The sequence below is a fragment of the Labrus bergylta genome, chromosome 21 (assembly GCF_963930695.1).
Source record: "Labrus bergylta chromosome 21, fLabBer1.1, whole genome shotgun sequence".
Lineage (NCBI taxonomy): Eukaryota > Metazoa > Chordata > Actinopteri > Labriformes > Labridae > Labrus > Labrus bergylta.
The window spans coordinates 3,462,318-3,481,604 of record NC_089215.1 but is presented as its reverse complement, the minus strand read 5'-3'; the positions used below and the strand labels follow the sequence as shown (position 1 = coordinate 3,481,604).

At 41.4% G+C, this 19,287-nt stretch overlaps 1 protein-coding gene across 1 annotated transcript; it reads right to left on the bottom strand.

Annotated features, from left to right (window-relative positions):
* Positions 1-1,009: 1,009 nt before the first annotated feature.
* LOC109992398 (ATP-dependent RNA helicase DHX8) lies at positions 1,010-10,746 on the bottom strand. The gene is made up of 23 exons (XM_020644972.3): positions 10,566-10,746; positions 10,168-10,253; positions 9,398-9,470; positions 8,731-8,822; positions 8,533-8,639; positions 8,032-8,424; positions 7,787-7,931; positions 7,322-7,528; positions 7,116-7,203; positions 6,874-6,971; positions 6,472-6,619; positions 5,750-5,931; positions 4,978-5,172; positions 4,694-4,879; positions 4,380-4,590; positions 4,098-4,279; positions 3,718-3,858; positions 3,471-3,626; positions 3,198-3,335; positions 2,954-3,082; positions 2,243-2,439; positions 1,957-2,136; positions 1,010-1,845 (listed from the first exon to the last, which is right to left on the bottom strand). The coding sequence occupies exons 1-23, from the start codon at positions 10,672-10,674 to the stop codon at positions 1,626-1,628; spliced, it is 3,663 nt and encodes a 1,220-aa protein (XP_020500628.1). The 5' UTR covers positions 10,675-10,746; the 3' UTR covers positions 1,010-1,625.
* Between the last annotated feature and the right edge of the window lie 8,541 nt (positions 10,747-19,287).

Sequence of the window (19,287 nt, the reverse complement as noted above, 5' to 3'; positions counted from 1 at the left end):
CATAAGTCATAAAAACATAAATAAAAAGGATGCAGTTCTTTTAATTATTAGGCTACTCAAATGTGTTCATCATTTTTTTCCTGCGACTCCAGAATGCTGCTTTAAAATAAATTGATCAGTACAAACAATGCAAACAGGGGAAACCTTTTTCTACAGCATGTCGTATAACACTTAAACTCCTTTAGATTACCAATGGAACATTTTGTATGCTGGCCCCTTTCCTCTAACAGAGTAGTCTGTCATTGCTACATTTCTTCTATTACATTTAAATACAAAGGTAATATATTCTATATATAACATGTCAATGTACTGATTCAAAACAGGATCTGAACTCCTCCTCTGCTCATTAGATTTGAGTAGGGTAGAAGTTGATATGATGTTGAACATTTTTGACAAGATTTCACAGAATTGGGCTAATACTGAGAAATTCAATGCACATTTTTAACTACTTTTGTTTTGAGTTGGTATTTGCTGAGTGGACACCTTTTTTTGTCAGACTAAAGAGAATATAACCTGTTTATATATACACTAAAGGTTAATTACATTTCTGGGATGTATTTTATTTATAATACCAACATTTGAATCTAGTTTTAAAAATCGGATCTTAGTATTTTTGATGTGCCTAAATGGTATTTGTTAGTTTTATGTGTGATGTCTTGACTGTGATTGCAATTGCTGCTGTCATGGTGTCCTTTCCTGCAAAGGATTAATAAAGTACCCATCATCTATCTATCTGTATGAAGTGGCCAGTTAACTTCTTTAACAAGCCTTAAACATCGATAGATTATCAACAATTACGTATATTACATTGAAAGTCAAATCCATTATGTGCAGTTTAAAGCTGTTGTCATTTTGAAGTTGTACTCTGAAATGTCTTAGGGTCTATTATTTTAGTTTCTGTGTGGTATGGGTAACCAACATCTACAAACCAACATCTCCCAGAACAAAAACCTTCCTTTATCTTCTGCATCTTCCTTCTCCTTTAAGTTCAGATAAACCAAGCAGCTGCTTAAGAAAACTGTATTTAATAAGGACATATTTTTCATTGACAAGCTGAGCGAAGCAACAGTTTAGGATACAGAGACAAGTGAGTGAAATGCCGTCATAGTCATAGTACAAAATCTATCAAACATAAACTGTATGTGCAGATCAATCCTTACAGTCTGACAGAGGAGTATTGACTCATGAAAAGGTCCTTTTACATTTCTATCAGGTCATATTCACGTTGAGCATTAAGCTGTTCAAATTTACACAATATCAAAATAAATCCTCCACCGTTTTACAGAATCTCCTCACAGAAGATTATCCTTTAAAACAGCCGTCTTACACGACAGATGTGGACCTTTTCTTTTTGTTGCTGTATTAGTGCCATGAAAACAAAGTAGCTCTGGAGTTCTCTACACTAAAGCTGCTAAAATTCCCTCACAGACTGACGGGACGATGACGGACCTATCGGGTGGAAAATGTACAACGTGTACAAAAAAGAAAAAGAAAAAAGGAGTGAAAACAGTCTGAAGGTGAAGACACAGACATAAACCAGCAGGGTCTGATCACATTTCCCCGTGCTGTATCTGTTTATTTCATCGCTGTCAAAACACTGAAGTTCTGCATTAACAACATCAGACTCAGCGGCGTCTGAAGGCGCGAGAGATTCTCCAGGCGTTGGGCTCCTCGTAGCGGTTGTACAGAGGCTCCAGGCGCTGCTGTTTCTTCTGCTTGCTGAGGCGTGTGGGGTCGGACACTTTGAAGAAGGCGGGGGAAAACTCCACCAGCCAGCGCGGGTCGATGGTGGTCACCTCCCGCATGTACTCCTTCGTGGTCAGGACCAACTCGTGATATACGACCCTGAGGATAAGAAGCAGGACGTCACTAACTGAATTTTTAAACTCTTTTGAATACCTTAACGACAGTATTTTACCAAAGTTACAAAAATCTTAAAGACAGATGAAGTCTTACCACTCAGGTTGGCGATTAAATAGAGCGCTGGAGGGGTGGATGTAAACCACTTGCTGGTCTATAAGTGTTCTGTAGCCCTCCTGAGGATCCTTCTTGGCTGCGTTTCTGAAGAAACCACTGCAGATGGCTTTCTGGACTCTGACCGTCGCCTTCCCACAAGAAACCACATCCAGCTTATGTCTGAAGAGAAGAGAGCATGTTGGAGGTTCATGAGAAACCAGAAAGAAGTCAAAGCAATCCCAGGTTCAGTTAATGACATTTACCATGTTAGCTTTATGATTTTTACCTGTCCATGATTCCCAGCATCTGTTTGCGGATGTCCTGAGCTCTGCGCAGCGAGCGAGCCTGGATGAAGTTCTCGTAGCACCAGGGGTTGGAGAACTTGTTGTTCTTCCAGGAGTTGTACACAGCCAGCAGTGTGAGGTGGTCTCCCTCAGGCTGGTGAAACTTGGCCTTCTTCTGGTCGGCTAAGGCCTGTTTGTCCTGTAACACAAGAGGAAAATAGATCGAGGACAGATCAATGCACGGCCCTGTGTGGGAGTTTATGCTGAGAGAAACAAATGAATTTAGAAAAGTGGAGGAAAGGAAAATAGAAACTGTCTGTTCTTTTCTTCTTCACTTTTCTGCATGGAGAAAATAAAACCAGATCTCATGCCTAGAATAAACAACGAGTGGTTGAACACCACATATGTTATTTGTAGACCTTCTTATTGTTTTTTTTTTCTAGATTTACATTCAGCAAATTATCCTCTGAATTCGTTTCTATAGATTGTGACTAATGTAGTAAATCTTTTTTTTACAAAAGTATCTACACGTAAAATGTTAAAAACTGTGTCATTTCTTAAATCTGGATTTTCTAATTTGATGTAAAAACAGCCCACCTATTGAATTCTTGTATGGTATATTTGTACTCTGTTTACCGGTGATCATGTCGCAGACCCCAGGAAGAGTAGCAGGAGTCTTTTTAGACATGTGGGTGTAGTTTTGTTGGGCTTACCTTTGGCCTGTAGAAGACGTTCTGCACCGACAGCATGGAGACGATGGTGAGCATCTCTTCACTGCAGCCCAGATGGACGGACATGATCAGCATCTTACACAGCATGGGCTCCAGAGGAAACTCAGCCATCTGGAAGAAAAGGGAACAGAAAATAAAAGATACAGAATATTAGAACAATGTCAAAGAAGACGACGACATGGGCAAAAAGAAAAGAGATAAACCTCTAAATCAAAGTCTTTCTCACCCTTCTCCCGAGCCGTGTGAGTAAACCTTCATCATCCAGAGCGCCCAGAGTGTAGAGCTGCTCCATGGCCGTGATCAGAGTCTCCATGGGAGGAGCGTCCATGAAGTCAAAAGACAGGAGGTCGTTGATGCCCATCGCCTGGTGGAGGAAACATTATTGTTAAGAGAGAGATTATTAATGTATTTAGAACCACACTCTCCTGTAAAACTTCAGCTGCACGTTTGTGTAGCATGAATAATTGTCTTTAGCAGCTGTTTTCAGCGCGTTGTTTACCTTCAGAGAGAGCACAGTGCTGGCCAAGTTAGTCCTCTGGATCTCGGGCACATTGGTCGTGAGCATCTCGTCTCTGTAGGCTCTCTCTGTGTAGAGTCTGTAAGTCTTTCCTGGACCCGTTCTGCCGGCTCGACCTGCTCTCTGCTTAGCCTGAGCCTAAAATTCATAACAGATATTTTAAAAATACGGCTCAATAAGATATGAAAAATTATCTGACATTTTGACTCTTGTTGATGTTGTGTCGTACCTGTGAGATGGGAGTTACCACCAGCTGGTCAATGCCGGTCTTAGAGTTGTACACCTTCTGTTTGACAAAGCCAGGATCCACCACGTAGTAGATTCCATCGATGGTCAGAGACGTCTCTGCAATGTTGGTGGCGATGACGACCTGAGGGAAAGAAATATGAAAGGTCAACAACTGATTCAAAGGTTTAGGCAAGTACACATCAAGTCATACTTACTGACCTAACTTTATTGCCCTTAAAACACAACATGTATCTTCTATTCTATTCTTCGATAACCAGGATAACAATTCCATAATTTACTACATTGTTACCATGCAAAAGGAAGCAATTCATGACTGCTGTAATGTGCAGCTTTGCAATGCTAAATGTTAAACCTCCTCACCTTTCTGCTGCCGGGTGGAGCCGGGTCGAAGATCCTGGTCTGCATCTCGCTGGGCAGAGCGGAATAAACAGGCAGGATGATGAGTTCAGGGACATCAGGACCCAGAGACTTCATCCTCTCATACAGGATCTCACAGGCCGTGTCGATCTCCTCCTGACCCGTCAGAAACACCAGGATGTCACCTGGGAGAGACGAGAGACGAGATCGATGTTGAGATGGAGACTTGAGATGTTTGGGTCCACAGGAACATGCAACGTGCAATTTAAGATTTTAAAACCGTACCTGGAGGCTCTGTCAGATGGATCTGCATGACCGTGATGAGACTGGCATCCAGGTAGTCGGTCTCAGGTTCTTTGGTGTAGAGGACCTCCACCGGATATGTTCTTCCTGGGATGGTGAAGATGGGAGCTTCATAGAAATACTGAGAGAACTTCACGGCGTCCAGAGTAGCTGATGTGACGATTAGCTTCATGTCTGTGCGTTTCTGTACAGTCTGAGAGGAGGCAAGAACGAGAAAAGCTGAGCATGTTTGTGACAATGAGACAAAGTTTCTTTTAATTCCCCTGAGTAAGTAGAGTTCTGCTCATCTTGCTTACCTTTTTGAGCAAACCAAAGAGGACATCGGTGTGGATTGTCCTCTCGTGAGCTTCGTCCAACATGATGATGGCGTACTGGCCCAGTTCAGAGTCGATCAAACACTCCCTCAACAGCATACCGTCTGTCATGTACTTGATCACCGTCTCAGGGCTGGTGCAGTCTTCAAAACGGATCGTGTAACCCACCTAAACCAAAAAATATATATATAGTTTAGCCATGACGTGGTCAGACTTAACCATGTCAAACTAGAACATGTTCATCTAGTAAAGGATGAATCACTCACCTCTTGTCCCAGACAGCAACCGTACTCCTCAGAGACTCTCTTGGCGACCGACATGGCGGCCACACGACGAGGCTGCGTACAGCCGATCTTCCCCCTGGTGGTGTAACCGGCCTCTGCAAGGTACTGAGTGATCTGTGTGGTCTTACCGGAGCCCGTCTCTCCAATCACAATGAGGATCTGGTTGTCGTGGACAGCCTGTGAGAGATTAAAATGGAAAGCAATCATTATAAAATATTTATTTTTTGGGCTTTTTGTGCCTTTAATGGAGAGATAGGACAGAGTTGGAAATCAGGGAGCGAGAGAGTGGGGAATGACATGTGGGAAAGGAGCCACAGGTGGGATTTGAACCCGGGCCGGCCGCTTGGAGAACTACAGCCTCCATACATGGAGTACACGCACTAACCACTGCACCACCAGCGCAATCATTATAAAGTAACGATTCCAGCCTCTGCATTTAATCTCTGTTTGGATATTAGCAAAACAAGAATGCTGATAGAAGAATGACTCAAACAGCTACACTGTGAAACCTCTACTGTGTAGTTATTATATAGTAATCACTTTGTCAGCAGCATAGAAAAACTAATGACATAAACTAGGGTAATCTGGTCATTTGCATTTGGCAGATGTTCCATTCAGTGCATCTCAAAGCGTGCACATCTGCTTGTTAAAGGGGTAATCACATTTTCAGTAGAAGCCGATCAGAATCCATTATAAAGTCTCACATGAAGCATCCAGCTTCAACCTCTGAAAAGACTCCCAAAGCACAACAGACCTGAATGAGCTGCTCCTTCAGCTTGTAGATGGGCAGACTTTCCCTCTGCTCCAGGATGGAGAGCTGGGTCTTCTTTCCGTAGGACGCCTTGTTGCCTCCGAAAGCGTGCTTCTTCCACTCTGGGATGTCGTTGGGCATCATGCCAATGCCTCTCATGTTGGCTGCAATCTGCCTACCATCAGCTGCAAGACAAAGAAGAAGTGTCCTTGTAAAAAATAGGCTCTTTATAACAAAGTAATAGCTATGTCACTGCCAGATTAGCAAAGTGAGAGCAGGACGAGTCCCACTCTAAGGAACTGTCTTGTCTACCTGGAGGGGGGCATGGAGGGGATACAAGCACCCTGAAACACTGCAAGACTATTCTATCCAGAGAGATACAAACTCCAGACAAAACCAGACGAGCATCTGCAGTACTGGCACGCCTGAGGGATGCAGCCTAGTGCCATCATGCAGCAAACCTCATTTCAGATTCAGACTACGCTGTGTTTTTTTATTCAGCAAGACAAACCCTCAGTTTAATTATCATGACTTGTACTGGGATGCAATCTGAGTCCAAGACGCCAAGAAGCAAATTAAATATAATCTTAAAAAGGTGCTTATTAAAATGATCGATAATCCAAACTCAAGCATGCAAATGTAAAACTGATTGGATGAATAATACTTCAGCATCAACAGCTGTGTCTTAGAAATTACTTAATGTGCACAAATAATGGATTTCTAACCATCTGGCAGCGGGTCGACCCAGTGTTTATTGAGCCCCATGGGGATGGAGTCCATCTCCGCCTCTCGAGCCGCCTGCTTCAGCTCTCGTCTCTCCTTAGCGAGAGCGCTCTGCATCATGGCCGCCTGAGACAAGGAGCCATCTGGATTCTACGTGCGGAGGAACAACAGAGGTCAGGAGTGAGGTAAATGAGCAGTTTGTATTTGCATTCATTGAACACGTTTGTTGAATAAACCTCAAAAGTCAGAGAGATAAGCAAATTAGTTTTCCAAATGAAAAGAATCAACTGTTCTTAGTGGTTGTTCGACCATATTTTTCAACATTAACCAAAAATAATATAAATAAGTTTCAGCTCATATGTGACTGACTTGCCGTGCAGTGTCTGTGCATGAGTATGCCTCACCTTGACGATCTTCACAGGGCTCATGTCCATGCTTTGTTTGGTGTGTCCTCTCAGGAACGGAGGCTCCTCTTCAACCAGCTCGATTTCCAAATCCTCATCTGATTGACAGAGAACATGACCAATAAGCAAAGAGTCTACTCCTCATCATACTTAATATGAAAGCAGTGAAGAACACGTTACATCTCAGTTCAGTATTATGTTTTGTGTATTTGCTGTTTTTAGACTCATATTTAATTTCTTACCCTCTTCATCATCAACTTTGGGAAGGATTCCCGTCTCATCGTCAAAATCGGGAAACTCTTCTTTGGACAAAACGTTGGCAGCGATCATCTGCAGGTGGACAAACAGTATGAATATAAGCATGTAACAAAATAAAACTACAAAGGATTCACTTCAGCAATTTCCGCAACTTTCTATTAGCGCACAAATCAACGCTACCTGTACCCACCTGTTTGATCTCCCACTTCTCTGGGTCAGATATCTTGGTGAGTCTCTTGCGCTCCAGGGTGTCATCCTGTTCCAGCTCCGGGGCGTTGCCCAGGTTCATGTTGCTCGGTCGGTCGGGGTTCCTCATGGAGATCTCCTCCCCTCCGTCTGGGCCTACGTTCCTCCTCCTGTTGGGGTTCAGGTCTTCTCCTGTCTCTTGGTCCACATCCTGAGAAAGACAGAAGGAAAAATATAAGCTTGATAACAATTCAAGGGATTACAGTATCAGCTGTGAAGAGAGCACATACTGCTAAGTTTGATTGTTAAGGTTTATTTGGGTTTTTTAATGTCTTTTTTTTTTTAGAGATAGGACATTGGATAGAGTCAGAAACTGAGGAGAAAGGGAGTGAGGAACGACATGCTGGAAAGGAGCCACAGGTTGTATTTTAAATCTGTTCAAGTGGTTTTAACCCGCTCTTCTTCTTACCTTCATACTGAGGCTGGTCTTTGATCCAGTGAAGGAGAGCACCTTGATCTTCACTCTTTGGCCTTTACTGACGACATCTGCCACATTAGCCACACGACCTTCTCTACGCAGCTCGGAAATGTGAACCAGACCCTCCCATCGTTTCCTACATTCACAGGGATTGGGAATAAAAAGGACATTTCATTAGTTTGAAGTTTAATCTTCAACTTTTGCTGTTAATGGAAATTTGGTCACTGTATCCTGACCTCAACCCCTCCAGCTGAACAAAGCATCCAAACTGCATGATACTGGTGACTTTGCCGTTGTAGATGTCACCAACAGAGGGCTCTTCTGGTGGAGGGCGGTCCACATGTTTGTCCTTCCAGCGGTCAGAGTCGGCGTCTTTTTTAGGACTGGGCGAGCGCTCCGACCAGCGTGAAGATTTGTCCTTTCTTTTGCCGCGATCTCTGTCTCTGTCTCTTTCTCTGTCTCTGTGCCGTTCACGATCTCTGGAGCGAGACCTGGACCTCGACCGGGAACGAGAGCGATGCCGTCTCTTTCTGTCCCTGTCCCGATCTCTGTCACGGTCGCGGTCTCTGTGTCGGTCTCTGTCTCTGCTTCGGCTGCGACTCCGACTGTGGCGTTTGCTCTTCTCTGACCTGCAGGAGCGGTAAGAAATTGTACATGAAATGAAAACACTCAAAACGTGTATTTGCCATTGAACAAAACAAGTTGAACACAAAAATGTAACGAGTCTGAAGTTGTACCTGCTCTTGCCGTTTTTAGATTCTGTCCCGCTCACACTGGGCATAAACATCTCCAGCTCTTTCATGGCATCAGCTGCTACTTTCACATCATCTTCATCTAGTAGCTTCTGATGAGATCAAACAAAAAAAGATTTTGTAGAAAGACATCACTTTTTCTTTATAGCAACATTTCCTATGTTGTATTTAAGTCACACATACTTTTGGTGCTGGATCATTTGCTCTGCACAGTGCGGGAAACAGCTCCTTTAACTTGTCCTTTTCTGTCTTGGGCTTGTCCAGAGCCTCAGAGGCTGAAAGATGAATCAGAGTAGAAACGTATCAGAAGCCACAAATGGCATTGAACACAGAAACTAAATAAATGAAGCAGTTTAGATTCACAGTTGTGTGTGTGTCAGATGAAGAGCAGGTGTGCTAGAAACGTCACCCTGGTGAAACAATCTTTTGAAATAAGGAGTCCTGCAGGGTAAGACGCCTTCTTCGTCTTAGTGTTTTTTTTGCTCTGCACCTTTCCTATTTGGTTTGGATGTGCACGTTTTCTCGTTTGTGTGTGAACAAGAAGCAAGAAAATATTAAAGAGCTTTAGGGGAAACTGTTTTAAATTAAATGATGATTGCTTAAAATGAAGTCCACCCTAAAATGAGACAAATTGTATTAAAAAATATGGCAGAGATTATTACAGACTCTGAATATATTATTGTACAATTACTGCACAAGCATACAGGGAATGTTTACTGGAATAGCTCTGAAGTGATGTCGAGATTTACCTTTTTAGAGAGCAGCCGGTGTTTAAGTGAAATGCCCCTTGATATCTACTTAACATCAGTAGAGAAATGTTTTTGGCAGTTCGACAGTAAAATGATTTTACCTTTGCTGGTAGATGCCTTGGATGGAGGTCGCATAGTCTGAATGAGCCTGAGCAAATTACTGATGAGAGAATCCTTTAAAAAAAAAACACAAAAAAACAAGGTTTTCAGCACAGTTCACTTTTCAGTTTAGCTTCATTTACAGGTGTTATGCTGAGAATTGCATGCATTGGAAAATACTGAAGAAATCAAAATGATGCATTCATCCTTAAAGCTCCTTCACAGACACTAAAGAGGAAAACGCTGTTTGCAGCTCATATTTAACTTAGAATAGAATTACTTTATTGATCCCAAACTGGGAAACTGTGGCGTTACAGCAGCAGGTTATCAAACACACAATATGAGCAAAAAACACAATGTTATCAAATCTAAACACAATATAATATTAAATACAAAGTAAATAAGCACTAAAAATATCAAAATTAAGAATGTGAATATATACAACCAGGATTTAACTAAACATTACTAGTCTTAAATATAAAGATTAAATGTAAATGTGTAAAAACAGAGTAGTAAATGGACAGTATTGACATAAGTCAAAGTGCAGGAGTGTGTGTTATAATCATACTTGACTGATGAAGATCTTCAATCGAGTCTTAACAACAATAAGGACACTTAATGTTTATAAAGTATAATCTTCAGATAGTTATTATCCAATAAATAACATTTAAACCGTTTTAAAAGCTTTACAGCGAGGTGATTCATTTATCTGCAGGTATACAATTCTCTTCATAACACCTGTGCATTAATATCACCTGATTATTACACTTACTGTGAATTCTGCTCCATTTTTGAGCAAAAGTTCTTTAAATCCATCAAAGCTCGGTTGTTTTTCAGCAAGGTCGATGACAAACTCAGCTGAGAAGAACAGAAACGAAACATATTTATTCACCAGAAGGAATAAAAAACATGGTCAGTGAAGTAAACAGCTTAATGCTAACTCCTATTTTTTATTGTAGTTTAACAGAAAAAGGGTCAACGCGTTTATTTAAGTTATGTTGACATGTTTAAAGTAGTCCCAAAATGTAATTGAATTAACTTTATCTAATGGAAAACACGCTAAATACAGTTTGAAGAGGCTTAGCTAAGAACAGATAGTTAGCATGAGCTAGCTGGTTAGCTCGGGTTCCAGTTTAGGGGCGGAAGCTTTTTTTGCCCAAAAGTACAAACCTAAATCTTTGTCACTTATTCCCAGATGGTTGTCGAGCTCCGTGCAGACCTTGGACACCAAAGACAAATACTCAAGCTGTGAAAGCTCGTCAACTCCGACGTCTGCCATTCTCCACGAGTCTTGTTTTTGTTCAGTGAACGCAAGCGACGGCGGACATGTTGGATAGGGGCAACTTACAACGTCGAACGTCCGACTTCTACTTCCGGCTTACGTGCTCGGTCCTAGAACGTGCTTCGCTATTGGTTTACGCTAATCCGCACTTTAACAGCAAGGGGTTGCCAGCCGGTTGTTAAATAATAATAATAATAATAATAATAATAATAATAATAATAATAATAATAATAGTAATAATAATAGTAATAATAATAATAATAGTAATAATAATAATAATAATAATAATAATAATAATAATAATAATAGTAATAATAATAATAATAATAATAATAATAATAATAATAATAATAAAAATAGTAATAATAATAATAATAATAATAATAATAATAATAATAATACATTTTATTTATAAGCGCTTTTAAAAACTCAAAGATACTGTACAATAGTTAAAAACAGAAAGAACAGCACAGTAAGGACAGACTAACAGACATTGCAACATTACACACAAATCATAAAGATAACAACAATAAAGGTAAACTACAGAAAATACATCACAATCATACATTAAAAGCTTGTTTAAAGAGGTGAGTTTTGATCAGTGATTTGAAAGTAGGAGGGTCGGTGCAGTGTTGCCCCTACTTGCCACACGATGGCGCTAAAAGTCCTAACAATTGTTGTATATTATCAACCCCAGCAATGGCCCCACGTGAAGTTTTTACTGTGAAATAGCAATCTATCATTTGAGGTTTGGCAGCAGAGTTTAACAATCTGTTTCACATTAAACTGGAAATAAAATAAACCATGTATGTGGTTTATTAGTCTTACATTGTGAAATAAAGATATATAATGTAAGGCTTATATTTTTCTTCTTTTTAGGCTCCTAGTCTGTGTTTTATAAATCACATGTCACATGTAAATATTTGATTCATTTCTCAGCAGAGTTATGATTGTGTTTGACATTTCCTATTGTTGTGTTTCAAAACATTCTTTCCAAAATCATGCATAATGGTTAGTGTTTTATGAGCTGCAGCCCTACACATCCAGCTGTGGCCCTTGGGATGCATATGGGAGAGGTACATTAGGTCTAGCATTGCCTTGTTGCCTAAATAATTTGTTACACTGCATGAAGAATTTATTAACTCCTACGTGGTTGAGATATTTTGGATGGAGGAACTAGTTTTTTCTTTTTTTTTTACTTTGCTCAGATGTGACCCTTATGAACCTGAATTTTGCAGGATTTTTAACCCACCTTTAAGAGAATTTTAATCAAAAAGCTACATATGCAATGATTCTTAAGACAAAACTGTGTTTTCTAACAGTTTAGTAACTTATAGATAGGACATTTTATCCAGATCCATCGAGAGAAAACACCCAAAGAATTGTTTTTCCACCTTGAATGGGATGCACAAAACCTCAACCCCATCCAAAATGTTCCTCAATTTTTCCTGATTTATTTCTGCTTTCATTGGAGCAAATCTCTGCAGCCAGGCAACATAATATACAATGTTCAACGTGCTTTTGGCCGAAAAATTTTCTGTCAAATCATGACTTGTAGCCCAGACATAAAAAGTGTTGAGCAAAAAAACAGAAATATATATTTTCTAAACTAACCAGACAAATGAACTCTGGCTTCTATTTGCACATGAATGGCAATAAATCACTGCAGGCAATCTCAAGCACTTAAACTGAGGCTTCCAGTAAGACTCTATCTCTGTTTTTATCTCAGCCCTGTTCACAGAACGTCAGTACATACAGCGGTGATTCATAGTTTTGTACTCGCTAACAAGTTTTTCAACCATGGGAAGTAGTGCGGAGCAGTTAATCAGGCCTGCATACAGTACCACTTTGCTGTCAGAGTCATGACAGAATGTGTTATATAAAGTGTAAAGTGTTAATCTGGGAGTACAGGCTGGTATGTAGGACATGGTAGACAGGCTGCCTCCCCCTCGCCCTGGGATAACCCTGCATATACATCCCAGAACATCTCAACTCAGTGACCCAGCCTATAGACCCTCCCACACACACGCACACTCTGTCCTCTGTCTGTTTACTCTACATATTCCTCTCTGTCGCTGTCTAGCTTGCTCTTTCCTCTCAGCCCCCCCCCCCCCCCCCCCCACCACCCACCACCACCTCTAATCTCCTTATTAAATTTAATCCTCATTACCCATCTATAAACAAACCACTTTCTACAGGTTTCCTCATCAGGAACAACGCAGCACTCTGTTGATGAGTTTTTCTAAGATTCTCATGTCAAGCATCCTCTGAAGTTTTTACCATTCTCAGAGATTATGTCTGTGTATAGTCTTGATACACTTTATTCCACCGGATGAGCCTCTGTAATCTTCGGTAATTATTTTCGCCTCACTTCTCCTTTCTCACACTTCACATCAGAGCTTCTTTTAAAGGCACACGTTTTGCATTTTTAGGCCAGTAATGGATTCTCTTGCAGAAGCTCTAATATGAAGACGGGCCTCTTTCCATTAGAGCTCTTTTCCAAGTCAATGCATTTGACCCCCCCCCATGTACTGTTAAAAATATAATGTGGAATTTCTTAAGTTTTTACATTTTTTTGACTGTAACTCATAAAAGTACGTCTCAGGATAATAAACACTCCAGAAGAATGCAAACTTCCTGCAGCCAGGATTACAATAAACATACGTGTAAACGTCACACATGTCGATTGTTTATTGTTTGACTGATTGAGAGACAAGGCGTACTAAGGCGTCTCTATGGAAACACAATGTTGCCTTATATAATGGCTTACTTTGTTGGAACTGCGCTGCTCAGATTTTCTTCCATTCTAGCAATACTTATACTAACGCTATGGGCAAGCCGGCCTTGCTCACAGATCAGGTCATCCCAAAGGTTAAGGTGAAGGATCTGTGCAGGTCGGTCCCGTTCCTCCACACCAACCTGGGAACAAAATATATTTTGACCTGGCTTTGCAGGTACCTTCAACAGGATTCCCACTGACTCCTTAAGTTAAAATCCAGATAGTGGTGCTGAACCTGCACAGTGACATAAAGGCCCCCCTGCCTTCCTGAACCCCCTCATCCAGCTCTACCCCCCCCCCCCCCTCTGCTCACAACACTCTGCCAATGAAAGGTGCCTGGTCCTACTTTAACAACAGCACCCCAAGTCGCCAGCTCTTCTCTTCTTCTCTGGAGTCCCCCGCTGGTGGAATGAATGACCAAACTCCATTTGACCTGCAGAGTCCCTATTCGTGCTGCAAATGGGGGTGACGGTCGCCTAGTGGTTAGTGCGTACGCCCCGTGTACAGAGGCCATATAGTCCTCCAAGCGGGCGGCCCGGGTTTAAATCTGACCTGTTGCTTCTTTCCGGCATGTCGTTCTCCACTCTCTTGATTTCCCCATTCACTGTCCTATCTCTAAATAAAGGCATAAAAAAGCCCCCAAAACTGTGATTAAAAATAAATAAATACTGCAAATGTACGACACATAAAATAAAAATGAATCCACCTTTCCCTTTTCCACATGTTGTGATGCTTAAACTGCAAATACATTTATTTGGATAATGACTTTAAAGTCTTTATATGTGATTTTTCACTTAAATGTAGAAATCAAGAATATCCTCTGAAAATAACTCTGTGAGTCATGACTGTCTACAATGGGTGTAACACCCGACTCCCACTGTCTGTGATGTTTTCAGAGTTTTCAGAGTCCTATCTTCAGTTTGTTTACATCGCCAGGACGGCCGGCTGACTCCTCCCCTCACGTATAAAAGTTGTTTAATTGAGGGACTAGAGAAAAGAAGAATAACATACTGTACTCACTGCTTAACTGTGTTTCTAGATCACGCTCATTTCAGGTAAATTTACATGCAGTGTGAAGATACCAGCATAATAAAGATCGCTAGCATTAGCATGCTAACACAACAATGCAGCGCGACTTGTTTTGGTTTCATGCTGGAGCTCAAGGGCGACATCTGCTGGATCAAAAAATCACATATAAAGCCTTTAAAAGTCCTTAGATTTAAAGTGGGAGGGGACTATAAAATGGTTTTCAAAAAATACTTCATAATAAGGATTAAAAAAAAAGCTGAATTACTTTGTTGTTTAACCATTCATAAAGATCAGGTGCAGCCTTCAGGCTAACAAACTGCGTTTCGGATTTCCATTGTTTGATAATCAATCTATAAAAATTCCACATCAAGTCTTTATGAATTCCAGGTTCACACTGTGATGTGTGGTAACATCTGAGAGGTTTGAAAAACACACGCACGGCACGAAGAGGCCCAGCTCAAAGGATGAAAAACAACCACGGACTAAAAGGGGCCTTGCAGGATAACGTCCACATACCTGAGACCTTATGGTGTATTTGGAAGTGCACCACAAGTCCTTTTGGAATATCACTGTGTGTTAAAGCAGCATAAACATGATGTTGAAACAGGTATGGAGTTACGTGTGTGTCTTTGTTATGGAACCAAACAGGTTTGAAAAGCAAAACTTTTCCACCCTGTAATCATATAGAAACTATTTATTTTCCCTCTTTTCTTGTCCACTTGCGCACATTGCTTTGGATCCGTCCGATGTTTATAATAGCTGTTCCTTTCCTTGGCCTCCTCTGCGCGGTGTAGACTTACAGGATTACGTATGTATTTCCAATGCATATCTCTCCCGCTGCCGTCCTCACCTGACCTGATTTGAGTGCATGCAGGGAAATGTATGTGCAACAGGAAGGGGGAGGAGGGGCTGGGCTCACACTTACATAAGAGGCCTTTAATGTATACAGAACACATGGGTCATGTGCACGGCTGTCCTTGATGTTCCTGAGAGTATAGGCGGTATTTCTATGGCAAGCGGCGGTGACACGAGAGAGAGGGAGCAGACAGACGGTCGGAGATGATCCATGTAAGATTGTTTAGATGGAGAGAGTGTATAAGGAGTAAAGGAGACAAGGAGGGGGGGCATTAGTAGGCCATCCTGTCTCCCTTGGGTCCCATACTTAGTGTGCACTCCTGGTAAACACATATAATCATGTCTGCAAGGAATAGAGCACAATCACAGATGGAAATAAAGATTCTTCCTGCCACAGTACATCATGTTCTTTTCATCATTATGGTTGAGTGCATGTGTGTAGATCTGCACATGAAAAATAAAAGTCAGGAAAAGGTTGGAAGATTTTCTGCAGACAGTCTTTGAGATTTGGACCATGGACTGCAATTGACAGCACAGCTGGCCGCAATGTTCTCCCGCTGCTGAGTGGAAAATTCCTGCTATGACGGAGCATGAAGTGTGTGTATGAGAGGGAGGGCGGCAGGGTGTATGTGTGTATGACACACATGAGCGGGAGAGAGAGAGAGAGAGAGAGAGAGAGGGGGAGAGAAGGAGGGCGATCCGAGGGGGCCGGGCTATGGTCCAAACAGCGAGTGAGGGATTGGTTGGCTGAAAAGCTGCCTTTGTGAGATCACAGCCCCCACAACAGCTTCAACCCACATGGCCAACTTCATGTGAAAAGATCCCCCTTTCCTACGGCAAATTCATCAGAAGGACCCCGTGTTCCTCGTGAAGTGCAACCTTTTAAGTCGTGCACATCACCTGCTGCTCAACAAGGGACTCGATTACACACTTCTGCCGATGAGTCATGACGGACAACAGCAGCAGTCCAGAAAATAAAGATATATATATGATATAAATTATGAACATATTTTATATTGTAGAAGGAAGGAGGAAGTAGAAAGTAGGAAGGGAGGGATGGAGGAAGGAAGCAAGGAAGTAAGAAAGCAAGGAATGAAGGCAGAAAGAGGGAAAGAAAGGAGGGAAGTAGGAAGGAAATAAAGAAATATATGTGATATAAATTATGAACATATTTTATATCGTAGTCTCTTTTATTGTCTCACGTATACATTTTATTATATTTTTATTTATCAGCTTTCATGTTTTTATTTTAGTTTTTCTTATTGAATTGTGCTTTAGTGTTTTATTTTCTAATTTATTTCCACTATTTTTTTAAATTTTATTTTCCATCTTCAGTTTTAACATTTTACTCTGCTGTGTTTCCTCATTAAGAATTCATGATGGCGTTTCCTCAGTCCGTCAGTAATTGTTTTTATCTTCTTTGAATAGTTACAGTTATAATACACTTCTACTGAATCTAATTTGTCATGTTGATATTTTGTTAAATATACAGAATATTAATTTCCACCCACCTGAGCAACTGTGTCTATTACCCATGATTCCTTCAACGTGCTCTTTTAACGTATCTTTTGACCAGCAGGTGGTGATACGCTCTCAGACTGGCCGTGTCACCCTCAGGTGACCTCCTACAACCTGTCCCGTCACTCAAGACCTTTCCCCCACATCATCCTTCACAGTCTTTTTCTCTCTCCTCTTCATGGTCAGACTCCACCCTGGATCCTCTGCAAGGAACCAATAACTGAAAACTCCTGGACCATAAATCCAATTCGATATGGCACTTCTGTTTTTGCTTCTCAAGGTTTTTTGGGGGGCGAGTGGAGCAACACATTACTCCATATTTGTGCAGTATGAGTCTAAGGTTTCAAAAGGGAGCTGATGACAGGCTTTCTACATTTTGCTGAGATGCTAACCCCTAATCCAAATTGCCCCAACTTGCTGCAGAAGCATGTATCATAAACCCATGATATGATTTATAATGTCGGTGTAGCCAGCATTTTAGTACACCAGACCAGACCGGAGCTCATGGAGGGGTAATAACACACCAGGAGCAGAGATTCACTGAATTAAGCATTTTTATTTTTTTTTAGGATTAGGAATGCAAACCGATGGGAGCAGCCTCCCCATCTGTGACGACGAATCACTCTTGGTCGAAGAATTAGCAGCCGTCGACTTGTGACCAGCTGTCTCACGATGGGAAAACCTCGCAGCACTCTGAGAGACATCTGATGTGATCTGTCAATAAGTGAGACAGGATGTGCCGTCACATGTGCTGATGAACTGAGCAGTGCTGCCAGCCCAGCGCCGCTCTCTGTCCGCCCAACACGGATTTAAACACACAAACCTTGTTTACTCCTCATTTAGCCATTATCTCAGCCCACTGAGTTTACATCCTTCTGCTGCATGCAACATTGTTTTGCAATTATGAAAAAAAAAAAAAGCCAAAGGGAGCTGCAGGAATAATACTGGTGAACATAGCTGTCCTCAATCTAAGTAGGATTAAGTGCTCATGCTGGATTATGGTACACAGGGACATTTACATTCTCATCTATTATTACTGAAACCTGCGGACAGCAGAGCATGTTTGAGGGAGGTTCATGCACCGATGAAGAACTTTTTAACAATCACTTCAGAGTCACATGTTTGGATTCCAGAAATGATACACGGGCAACTTTTTTATTATCTGCCCGTGTCAGCACGTTCTTGTTCCCAAAGCTTGGTCGGGGATCCAACATGTCAGAATGTGACACTGCACCGTTTATAGACGCTGTTCTACATCTAATTGTTTTATTTAGCAATGAAGTCATGAAGTAGAAACTAAAGCGCTAAAGTCTCATGTTTAGTTCTTGTGTAAAACAAAAACATGTTTTCCTCTACAAAAGGTATTCCTCCTATAGTGTTCAGAGGCTTGTTCAGACTTTTCTGTCACAGGCACTGACTCATGCAGGGGAGGCATCAGCGGTGTATCCTCGGGCTGGCACGGAGTGACCCGGGCCAGCCTTGAAAATCCAGACTTTTTGGACTAGGGTGGCCAAAGTGGAGAACTGACCGACGCAGGTATGTAGGCACACAATCATGTCTGAACAGCATCAATTTACCATTTCGGTCTCCACTACAGACTTAAAATAAGAAGTACTCGATGTCCAAATCCACAGTTTAAAGTACCAACATAAGAAATAGGCTGCCATTGAAACGCCATAAAAGCTATAAAAGCTATAAGAAGTATGTTTCAACACAGCTCTAACAGTTACTTTGAACATAAATATCATTTTATTTTCTTATCATAATTTAGGATTTGGGGTGGCCAAACAGATTTCAGGGGGGCCATGCCGCCCCTCTGGACACACCCCTGTTTCACATACATGTCTTTACGTCAAATACATCCACTACTTTTGGAGCCCAAATCTAACAATAACTTTGAGAAGTAAAAGCGGGCGTCTTACAATGAGAGCTACATGTGAACAATTGATGCACATGAATCCACAACATAAGACAAATGTGTGAATGTTTTATTTTGAAACTTTAACTGAATGTTGCTGATTTATTTTAAAAGTCTAACCAGACATCAGAAATGTCGGCGGTGGCGCTGGTAGCCTAGTGGTTAGTGTGGGTGCCCCATGTACGGTGGCTGCAGTCCTCCAGGCAGACGACCCCAGGTTTGATTTCGACCTGCTGCTCCTTTCCCACATGTCGTTCCCCACTCTCTCTCTCTCCCCAATGTCTGACTCTATCCACTGACCTCTCTCTAAATAAAGGCAAAGGCCCCAAAACAAAATCCTTGAAAGAAGGAAATGTATTACTCTTAATTTTCTGTTTTCAAACTGGAGCTTATTACCCATATCATCACACTTTGAAGCTAAGGACCCCAAACCAAGCAGCAGCAGTATTTGAGATGTTGGGAGTGAATGAAGAACTTTGGATCAAAGAGACAATAAGGTGATAACCAGGAA